Below are 10,936 nucleotides of genomic sequence, written 5' to 3' on the forward strand. Positions count from 1 at the left end.
CGGCTCCTCCCAACTACTTATATTTTCTTTGCAGGAATCAACTGCTGGTGCCACAAAACTGCTATAAATTAAATAAAGACGTAAGGGAAAAATAATGGTTGTGAGGCCGAAGAGAGGAGAATTCAAACACTGGCTTCTTGGTCTTTGTTCCGTAAGGTCTTTAATCACCTGTATTTATAATTAGGCACATTCCTAAGCCCGGTGCTGAACTGGGGCCAAAAAGAGGGGGAGCGGCTTCATACGCCTCAGTGAGCTGGGCCTGGGGGAGGTCCCTTATTAAAATAATCCACCTAACCTGATCAATAATCGTTGCATCGCCTTTACGTTTAGTAAAGGTAAAGCTCATTCTCTTGGGGAACCTCCAAAAGAACCCTTTTTCTCCCCTTTCTCCTGCCATCTAAACGTGCTTTGGAGGGCTCGGCTTCCAATAAAACCATGCCCAGATGATGGGGTTTTGAGGCACCTCCCTGCCGTGCAAGGAGCAACTTGGACTATATTGGGAGAAAAACCTATTCAAAAAGCAGGAAGCTTAATTTCTCACTTGGAAGGCTTGGTTTTCCCGCTCCCGAGCCTCTGCCACTGCTTCACTCCGTGGCCCTGGGCACCTCACTTCATCTCGCAGCATCTGTGTCACTGGGTTAATCGTATTTACGGCGGCTAATTATTAACTGGGGAATGTTTGCGCAGACCTTTTCAGACGCGACTCCTTGCATAAACGCTCAGTGTTAACACCGGCAAATAGACTTGGGGCTGGACCCTTTGTGCCGTGGGGGGGTTTAAATCCAGGAGAAGAGGCTTTTCTTTGGGCTGGGGGGGCTAAGAAACCTCAAGTGTCCCTCTGTCCCTGCGTAGGAGATGGGGAAGAGTTTCTGTGTGGATGGCCGGACTCATGTCTGGCCGGACCCAGACCCTGTGGCTGCATCCAGCCCCCCCACGCCAGTGGGGTCGGGTTGGGGGGACATCCCTGTGCCGGGGCTGCTCTGCAAGGGTGGGGTGTGTCCCTGTAATGGGGGCTACTGTTTACTAGGGATCCCCACGATGCAGGGACTGCCTGCAATGGGGGCTCTCATTAATGAGGGGTCCTCCCTAATGGAAACTGCTGAAATGGGGGCCCTCCTTAATGAGGGGTCCCCTCTAATAGGGACCACCTGCAATGGGGGCTCCCCTTACATGGGGATCCTCGCTAATGGGAACTGCCTGCAATGGGTCTGCCCTTCATGGGGAGTCGCCCCTAATGGGGACTGCCTGCAGTGGGGGCTCCCCCCTGGTAGGGGCTCCATACAATGGGGGGGTCTCCTTAATGGGGGGTCCTCCGTAATGGGGACTGCCTGCAATGGGGGGCTCCCCTTAGCTGGGAGTCCCTCCCTGCGTACAACGGGGACTCCCGTTAATGGAGCTTCCCTCCAGGGCAGGCTCCCCATACGGCTACTCCACCATAAGGGGGCGGGGGGGGAGGGGCTTGCTGCAAGGGGAACCCTTCCATAACAGGGGTTCCCCGCCGCGGGGGTTCCCCGTAACGCGTGTGGTGGGGGATTACCCTGTACCGAGGGTCCCCGTTCCCAGCGCGACGGGCAGAGCCCCGAGCAGCTCAGCGCACATGTGGCGGGCTGGGGCTGGGCTGTCCCGTCCCGTCCCGTCCCGTCCCATCCCGTCCCGTCCCCTCCTCCAGCCAGCCCACACGCACCACCCAGCCCATCTCTTCCTCCTCCTCCTCCTCCTCCTCCTCCTCCTCCCACTTCCTCCGCACAATGCGGGCTGCCGGCCGAGCGGGGTACCGGCACCAGTCGCCCCCCCGCCGCCGAGCCCCCCGCCCGGCGCCGTAGAGATGCTCCGGGGGAGGCTCCACGCCGCCGCCGCAGGTGAGTGCGGGGCCGGATCCGCTCTTGGAGGGGAGGGTTGCGGGACGGGGCAGGGGAGGACATGCCGGAGCCGGAGAGATGCGGGGCGGCGGGGAGGGGGGGTGGTTCCGGGGACCCCTGCCCGCACCGTACCCCGCTTGCCTTTGAGCTCCCCTGGGAGGGTAAAGCTCCCGGCCGGGGGTACGCACTGCGGGAGGGTGTCGTGTCCCACCCCCAGCACACTTTCCTGAACCCTCGATTAACGCAGCTCATCTGTTTCTCGTTGGGCGATGCAGGGAATAATGGGCTTCAGGCTCCGGTTCCAGGGTGTTGGTTTTTTTTATCCATTTATGGACGCTTTAGATCAGGCGGCTGATGCACAACGTGTACGCGGGGCCAAACGCGCCTCCAGCCCCCCCCCCCGCCGTGCAAGAGCAGAAACTTTGTCCGAGGGTTATTTTGGGGGTGAGGATAACATCGCCCGCGCAGATGGGGGGGTGGCTGGGGCCGTGCGGAGGGGACAGAAGGACGGACGGTGGCCGTCCAGCCCCCAGCCGGCGGGTGCCTCGTGGCCGGGCGGGGGGGGGGAGCCATGCGGTGTGCCCGGGGTCCGCCAGCACCGGGCTGCGTGTCCCTGTCCCACCGCGGCGAACCTGGGGTGGGACGCTGACGGGATCGGAGTCCGATGGGTGCGTTCGTATCGCTGCATCCGAGGGGTCTGAAGCCCTAAATATCCAGATGCCATTTTGGAGGCAGCGGCTGTGGCCTTCTAGTGGCTGCTACATGTTTAATTAAGTTTTCTTTTATATATATATATATATATATTGCTGGGGAGGGTGTGTGTGTGTGAATAACAAACCTATTTGCAGTACGAGCGATGGCTTGCTGCACGTGTTCCGTGAGGAGACTGTCCCAAAAAGCAGCTGGCTTGGTCCGAGTGGAGGCTTCGGCTGGGCTTTTGCCTCCCTTCGGAAAAGCTTGGGACCTGCAAACTTTTTTCGAAGAGGGATACGGTGTGAAATGAGGGAGCTGTAATTGCTGAGGCCTCTTGGTTGCTCCCCTAAATGACCTCAATGTGGGGGGGGGGCGGGGCGGCAGGAGCCTTGCCGGCGATTGCATCCAAACCCACCAGAGAAATGGGAAAGGTGACCTCCTCGGCAGGGACCCAAGGTCCCCGCAATTGTGAAACTGGTATTACAGCCAGACAGGAAACCTCCTTCTTACCGGGAGAGAAGTCCACCCGCCTCAAGGTGACACGGGGAAAGCCCCGTCCATCACCAGCCCCCTGTTGCAGGACCCCGGGGGGGTGCCTTGGGGGCTGCAGGACAGTTGGAGACGCCCCACGCCAGCGAGCTGAAGAGGCTTTTGAGTTTTACTTCTCGATTCCTGCCGGCTGGCTGGGAGTTGGCGGCTGTTTCTTCACATCACGTGGCGATTGAGGAGGCGGGAGGCTGCGATGAGAAGCTCCGGCTTATTACCGCCGCGTTTAGGGCATCGCATCCTGGGGAGGAAACGCTGGGGAGCCCAGTGCGGCGCCTGACTGCCCCGGCAATAACAGACACGGCTGCACTTGTTCGGAGCTGTCGGAGCAAAAAGAGTCGTCTGACCCATCCCCGGCGTCGTTGGCAGGCCAACGAGCCCCCGGTGGAGGGGGGGACGGGAACCGTTCCATGCCCTTTCAACATCCCAAATGCGGCAGATAAAGCTTGCTGTGGCCCGCCAGTGCTTATTGGGGAGGTTTCACCTGCGCGCAGCAGGGTGGCACGTGCTTCTTTTCATTTGGTTTTACTTTTTCTCCCTCCTGGGCCAACCAGTACCTGCTGGGAAAAACCCCTGTGGTGAAGAGGGGAGGGGAAGAAAAATACAAAAAAAAAACCAACAAAAAAACAACAACAAAAAAAGAGGAATAAATCGGTTGTGTTTAATCCAGCCACTGCTTTCCCCAGCCGTGGGGTTTCAGTATCACGAGCACTGGCCACACGTGGTAGTGTTCACCCAGCCATCCTTCCGGCCGTGATTCCTGGGTGCCCCTTTCGTCCCCACGGACCGTGGCGGGGTGGGGAGAGGAGAGAGGAAAGGAGGGCATCGTTGCGCTGGCTGCAAGGGAATAGTCCCAGAGGGGAAGGGCTGATGGTGACAGCAAATGCAGAGCTCTTTTCTTGGGTCTCGGATGGTGCAGGGACGGCCCCAGAGTATTTCATAGAAAGAGGGAGCCCATTAGTGCCTTCACCCTAATGAGGTTCATGAGCTCAAACCCTATCAGACATCAGAGAATCCATGCGCCTGGCTCTGGAAGCCACTGTGGGATGACTTACTCTGTCCTGCATCCCTCCAGCAAGGCTGGAAGTCAGAGCTGGCCGCCCGCTTTCCTATTAAATGGGTGAGAAAGGGTGTTCCCGAGGGGAAAGGTCTCCCTGTAAGGGGGTTACGAGGACTTTTCCCTCCCTTCCACCCAAAGAGGGGTCTCCGCTGCTGCGGTTGCAGGCGATTTGGAAAGGCCATGATTGCTTTGGCACTGCTGACGTGCCCGGAGGCATAACCCGGTCTCGCGGTGACAGCGGGGCCGGTTGCACAATGACCCCGACCCCGCAGGTTTTGTAGATTGGTGCATTTCGGGGAAAGGGGAAAAAGCAGCGAGGAAACACCAGAATTCACAAGAACCCAGGTTTCTGTCCCAGCTTGTCCACCCCGAGCATCGTCACCACATGGAAGGGATCCCACGCCTGCATCTCCCGCGCAGCATCTCCCCAGGGGACTGATTCAAACTCCACCCTCCTGAGAGATCCCTCTCGGCCGCTGGTGAGTGGGGAGAGCTGGAGGGAGGGGAAAATAACCCAGTTTGGGACCCCCCTTCTGCTTCGCATTTTCCTAGCCAGGGTGTAAGGAAAGCCCTTGGCTTCTTTTGGCGGGGAGGATGACGTGGCAATGTGCAGCCGGCTTCTCCTCCTAGGCACAGACCCCAAAATATCTCAGCCAGCAGCTTCACCACCGGGCCGGGGCGAGGAGAGACGGTGTGGTTTGACCTGTTTGGCCATGCTGGGGAGAGGCTGGGTGGTATCTGGCCAAGCTGGGGGGATGCTGGGTGATGCTTGGCCGGGCTTGGAAGACGCTGGGTGACATTTGGCCATGCTGGGGAGATGCTGAGCCATGATCCAGCGGTGCTCAGGCAGGCTGTGGGGCTTGTTTGGGTCATGCCCATGATGCTCAGGTGATGCTGAAGGGATGCTGGGTGGTTGTGCAGTGATGCTCTCGGGGCTCAAGTGATGCTCAGGTGTCTCAGTGGGATGCTCAGGAGCCACTGGGCAGCGCTGGGGGGATGCTGGGTGATGCCAGGAGATGCTGGGGGGATACTTGGGATGCTGAGGGGACGTGGGGTGATGCCGTGACGGTCTGCCAGCTCCACCTGCTGGCATGCACTGCCTGGCACTGTGGGCCAGCACCCGAACCCCACTGCAGCAGCAGCAGCCCAAAATCCGAAGAGACGCCAAGGCAGAGGGTCCCCCTGAGCTGCAGGCTGCTGCATCGAGGGAAAAAGCCTCAAAGGAGCCGGAAAGGAGAAAGTGGGGCCGAAATTTGGGGCACTCTGTGTTTGTGCCTTGCCATGGGCTGCCGGCTCTTCACCTGAGCTGACCCGGCTTGGCTCCCTGCTGCCTGCAACAGCCGCTCACTGAGGCTTGGAAACAAGCGCTGAGAGCTTTTCAGGGCTTTTCTAAGGAGCCGGAAGGAGAAATGCTCCACCAGCCTGCCAGGATCCCCCCTGCCGGCTTCGGGCTCCCCCCTGGCTCGTGCAGGGCTGCAGGGCCAGCACCAAGGGAGGGGAGCGCCTGAGCAGATCCCTGACTTCCACGCCGAGGATCGAATGTTGCTTCTCAAGCAGGGTGGGCTGGGGTTTTTTGAGGATCTCTGCCAGGTGCCGGGAGGATTGGAGAAGGGAAGCACGTCCCTGTTGCCCTTGGCAGAAGCTGCCTGGGAGACGAGCAGGGCTTTCCATGGCTCCCCTCCTCTCCTTTAGCCTGCCAGTGGGATGCTGAGCATCACAAATGAATACGGAAAAGCTGCCCATGAATACCAACATGCTTTCTGCAGCCAAGTGGACTTTTGGAGAGCTTTCAGCAGACCCTGTCATCCCACGCCTTTCCTCCATGGGCCAAGTGCTTTCCGTGGGCACTTGCTTTGTTCACGATGTATTTTCTCTCTCTCTCTCCCTTTCAGGAAGGCCAGCTCACCTCTCCCATTTCACGCCCTGGTCGGGACACCGGCAGCAACGTATAAATGGCCTCAAAACGTCACGTGGAGTCTCTGGACCCCATGATTTTCAACAAGCTACCTCGGCTGGAGATGGAGCCTGCCGCTGGCTTTCCTGTTGGCCTCTGCAAATCCAGCCCTGTGCCCAACCCTGGCTCCGAAAACCATTTCAACTACAAGGGTTCCTACTTCGCCTGCCCACTGCAGAGCCCCGACGGCCCTGAGCAGCCCCTGGGGCACTGGAGCCCAGTGTCCGCTTACCTGCACTATGGTCCCGGTGCTGGCAGCCAGCCCGTGCCGGTAGAGGGGCCGCTGGCGAGCTGCCTGCTGTACCGCCCCGAGAGCCTGGGCGCTGGGCTGCAGCCTCCAGCCACCCAAAAGAGCAAGGACAGCCTGATGCGGGAGCTGCTGATGGCGAGGGAGAAGCTGCCCAGCCCCTTGCCGGCTGTGGGACACCCTTTCCCGGTGAAGAAATCAGTGGCGGTGAACAAGGCGGCCCCCCTGGCTGTCCCCAAGCCTGTGTACAGAGCCCCCGCCTGCTTCATGGAGTCCAGGGTGGCCCTGCCGCTGGGACCCAGCATGGAGAGACTGGGGGATGCAGACTGGGCTCTGCCGGCCACCGCCCCCGCCAGCCACCCCCTCCACCCCGGCGAGCCCCGCGGCAGCGCTGGTCTGCACAAGAGGGGTCCCCGCTCTGAGCCCAGCCCCCTGCCACTTCACCCCAGCCTGGCGCTGCCCATGAAGGAGAAAGTGGGCTCTCCGGTCGCCTTCTCCCCCTATTACGCCGCCTTTGAGAAATACAGGAGCACCCCCTTGCTGGAAGCCGGCTGCCCCGCTGCCCACGGCCAGAGGAAGGTGCCCGAGGTCCCCAGCCTCAGCCCGGACCCCTGGCCCAAGCTACAGCCCCCCGCCACCAGCATGGCATACCGGGAGAGGCCACTGGCGTGCTACCCGCACACCCACTACCCGCTGCCCCTCCAGAAGGCACCCCTCCTCTACCACCCCCCGCCTCCCACTGTGGAGCCACAGCCCAGCGCCTACAAAGGCTTCAGCTTTGCAGGGAGTGGGGAGCCCTTTCCCAGCTCTTACCTTAAGCCCCAAGCTTCACGGAGCTTCTTCCCCAGCCCCTTGGACACCTACGTGCCAAGGGCAGGCAGTGCCGGCACTGTGGCATCACCGCCCACCAAGCTGGAGGTGCTGCCAAGGGATGCGAAGCCGCCGCAGCGAGCTGGCTACTTGCCAGTCCCTGGCTTTGCCTTCAGCCCCAGTGACACGGCCGTATTGGGCACCTCCTTCACCAGCACGGAGCCAGGCTGCGAGCGGCACCCGGTGGAAAGTCCTCATGGGCGAGTGGCAGCGAGGCACAACAGTGCTTTCCAACCTGTCTGTGCCCTGGAGAAGGTCGCCAAGGGCTCTGGCGAGGCGTTTCCTAAAGGAGAAAGAAGCTGGGTGAACCAGAGCCGAGGGGAGCAGGACCCCCCTTACCCTGGGAGGAAGACGAGCAGCCCGGCCCCCCAAGAGACCACCCGGGGGGAACCACCGGCTCCCATCGTCGTAGGGAAGGGAGATGCCTGCAAGGTCAAGGATGCAGCCAAGGACCTCGTTCCCCCTTCTCTGGATGCCTCCCCCCCACAGGGGCTTAAAGCCCCCAGGAATGGCGAGTTTTCTCCTTCCTCCCCACCCATGCCAGTGATCAACAACGTCTTCAGCCTGGCACCTTACCGAGATTACCTGGAGGGGACGAAGGCCTCAGCCCAGGTCCCCTTCTACAGGGAACATCTGCGGGGGGACCCCCCAACCCAAAACACGGGGGGCCGCCAGGATCCTGCAGCCCTTGGGGATGTCTCGGTGATGTCCAGCCTGCTGCCTGCAGGGACAGTGTCTGGCCAGGCGCTGAAGACGGGCAGTGGCATGGTCCAGAGCCAAGAGGAAAGCTGTCATGGAAAGGTCCCCGAAAAACCAAAGCCTGTGCCCCAAGAGCTGGGGTCTCGGGAGGGCAGCCCTGGTGGGGTGGGGAGCGGGGAGCCAGCCGCTGAGGACATTGTGCTGGACCTCAGCTTGAAGAAGAAACTGGTGAAAGCTGGGAAGACCCAGGGACCTGCTGGCCATGCAGAGGGGGCACCAAACAGGGAGGATGCAGAGCAGGAGAAAGAGGGTCCAGGGGGGAAGGTGAGGGCGGGAGAGGGGGCCAAACTCGGGGGGCTGCCCTTGCTGATTGAGGTGGGCTCTGGGGACAAGAGCAACTTCCAGAGCTCAGCCACGTTCATGTTCAAAAAATACAAGATCCTGCGCTCCCGCCCGCCCGGCGCTGTGTCCCCCCAGCCGGCCAGCAGCCCCTGCGCCCCCCAGACCAGCCCACTGCCACCAGCCCCCTCTGGCAGCATCCCCGCACTGCCGCAGACCCTCCCCGCCTCCCCGCCAGCCAGCAGCCCCCCAGCCCCACAACCCGGCCCTTCCGCACTGCGGGGGGCTTGCCCAGACCCGGAGCAGCCCCGGTTGCCCGAAGCCCGCCATGTGCCGGGAGAGGAGAGCGTCTCGCTGGCCGGGCAGTGTGAGCCCCCTGGCCCACAGAGCTCTGCTGGCCAGTATTTCAGCAGCCTGCACGCCTTGCTCTGCAACGTTATTTCATGCTCAGTGTCCAGGTCCTCCCCGGAGATCCTGCGGGAGTGGTTGAAGAAGGCAGAGGTGGTGGAGGAGCTTGGAGAGATGCCCAAATCCCCTCCCAAACCCAAGAATGGCTCCAGGATCCCTGAACCTCAGAAGCCCACGAAAGGCAAACAGATCTGGTTGGCTTTCCAAGATGTGCCCACCCTCCTCAGTAACCTGCTGTCTCAGCTGGAGACTTTCATGTTTGCTCGCAAGTGTCCTTTCCCCCACGTAGTCCGAGCAGGGGCCATCTTCATCCCCATCCACGTGGTGAAGGAGAAGCTCTTCCCCAAGCTCCCCGGGGCCTCCATTGACCAAGTGCTGCAGGAGCACAAGGTAGAGCTGCGCCCCACCACGCTCTCAGAGGAGAGGCACTTGAGGGACCTGGAGCTGAAGAGCTGCACCTCGCGCATGCTGAAGCTCCTGGCCCTCAAACAGCTCCCCGACATCTACCCGGACCTGCTGAACCTCCACTGGCACAACTCCATCAGGCAGCAGCTCGGTAGGTAGCCTGTCATCTCCCATGGAGGGCTGGTGACACCAGTGGGTCCCTGGGACTCTTTCAGGGAAGGTCCAGCCACATCCGCCTCCTGGATGCTGCTGTTTGGTGGGAGCATCCATTGCTTGCATGGTCCCTCAGCACCCTTGTTCTACGAAGGGTTCTGCGGAGCAGAATATTTAGCCTTTCTCCGTGGGTTGTCGAGGGACAAAGCTTGAGTTGGAGGTGGTGATCGAGCTGGGGGTGCTAGTGGAGCTGGGGGGATTGTCATTGCGCACCAGGGTGAGAACAATCATCCGTGGGATGTTGAGGAGGTGGTGGTCACCTCCAGGCCACCTCTCCTCCTCCAAGGGCTGTGGGCCCGGGTGGCTTGGGAACACGCTGGGAGCGGGGCAGCACGCACCCTACGTGCTGGACCTGCCACCCATGGCTGTCCCGTCCCACCAGTGACAGTCCCACTGCTGCTCCCCATCCTGATGCCCTTTTGCCGCTCAAGGCCATTGCCAACACTTTGGTTTCTTACAGGTTCAAGCTCGCAGGCCGGCCAGCCCCCCTCCAAGTAGGTAACTCTCCATATGTGTGCATTTCTGTGTAGGTCTGTGAAGGTGGTTATGTATTTGTGTCTTTGGTGTGACAACGGGAAGTTTGGGGAGGAGCACACGTGTAGCCTCGCTGCCTGGGCTGGGCTGGAGGGGGGATTTGTGGCCGGGGACTGGGGGTTTATTCGGGATGGGGAGGTGAAGACCCTGCCGTCCCCAACCACTCTTCCCTCTCCCAGGTAGCCCTGGCGTGAAGGCACTGAAAGCTGATGGCAACCGATAGCCATGGATCGCACGAAGGAAAAGGAGGCACCAAGGAATGCGGCACGGGCAACAGCTGAGCTGCCCGCCCACAAGGACAGGAAAGGGAAGGTCCCCCTCGCCCCCAGAGCGGGGTCCCCTCTGGCAGTGACGCGGATGCCAAGACAGAGCAGGCCATCACCAGCAGACCTGCAGGGAGATGCTTGGCTCCCTGCGCCGGGGCGGCTGCTCCCAAGGATGGGGACAGGGGACAGGTCCTCCCAGGATGCTGGTACCTGGAGGCCACCGACGCCGCAGGGACCCTCTGAGGATAACGCTTGGTGGCAGGGCCACACGAGCCAGAGATGCTCCACAGCCGCAAGCAGGGATGGCCGGCATGGTCCCCTGGCCCCCAGCATCCCAGCTGGGATGGGCTCAAGCCCATTTCGGGGCTTCGTTTCTTTTAATCCGTCATCTTTTAACGCGTCTCCCATCTCCATCCACAACCAGCCAGGCTGGAGCCGGTGAACTGGGGAGGGAATGGTGGGAGTCCCAGCGGAGCTGGAGGGCTGGGCCAGCATTTGTGCCCACAAGAGGAGCATGGAAATGGCCACGCCGCCGTCCCCAGCCTTAGAGAAAGGCTGGCTGCTGCAGGGATGCTTTCCCACATCCCCTCCTCTCTCCTCTGGCTTGCCTCTCCCGCTTTATACACGCTGTTCCCAACAAACGAACCTTCCTCCTGGTTTTTAATCTTCATACTTAACACAACGTTAAGGGTCAAGGGAATCACAACTTCTGTCATTACAGGACTGATTTTTTTGTTGTTTTACATGAAGACATTTTAAAAATGTTACAAACTCACCTTTATAAGGAGCTGCTGCCTTCAGGTTATGTGTTGTTTTTTTTTTTAAAAAAAAAATATATAGTAA

General features: G+C 60.5%; 1 protein-coding gene across 2 annotated transcripts; it reads left to right on the plus strand.

Annotated features, from left to right (window-relative positions):
• Positions 1-1,728: 1,728 nt before the first annotated feature.
• C9H15orf39 (chromosome 9 C15orf39 homolog) lies at positions 1,729-9,791 on the plus strand. 2 transcript variants are annotated; one of them, XM_074600871.1, is made up of 3 exons: positions 1,729-1,859; positions 6,051-9,231; positions 9,754-9,791. In XM_074600871.1, the coding sequence occupies exons 2-3, from the start codon at positions 6,111-6,113 to the stop codon at positions 9,789-9,791; spliced, it is 3,159 nt and encodes a 1,052-aa protein (XP_074456972.1). In that variant the 5' UTR covers positions 1,729-1,859; positions 6,051-6,110. The 2 variants fall into 2 exon arrangements, with proteins under 2 accessions (XP_074456972.1, XP_074456973.1); XM_074600872.1 differs by lacking the exon at positions 1,729-1,859 and adding an exon at positions 4,549-4,637.
• The last annotated feature ends 1,145 nt before the right edge of the window (positions 9,792-10,936 follow it).

Source organism: Larus michahellis, chromosome 9, assembly GCF_964199755.1.
Source record: "Larus michahellis chromosome 9, bLarMic1.1, whole genome shotgun sequence".
Taxonomy (NCBI): Eukaryota; Metazoa; Chordata; class Aves; order Charadriiformes; family Laridae; genus Larus; species Larus michahellis.

Excerpts from the sequence above, each read along its gene's own strand:
- C9H15orf39 (XM_074600871.1), top strand. The coding sequence starts at position 6,111 with ATGGCCTCAAAACGTCACGTGGAGTCTCTGGACCCCATGATTTTCAAC. Across the intron at positions 9,232-9,753 it reads CTCCATCAGGCAGCAGCTCG|GTTCAAGCTCGCAGGCCGGC; the intron begins GTAGGTAGCCTG and ends GGTTTCTTACAG.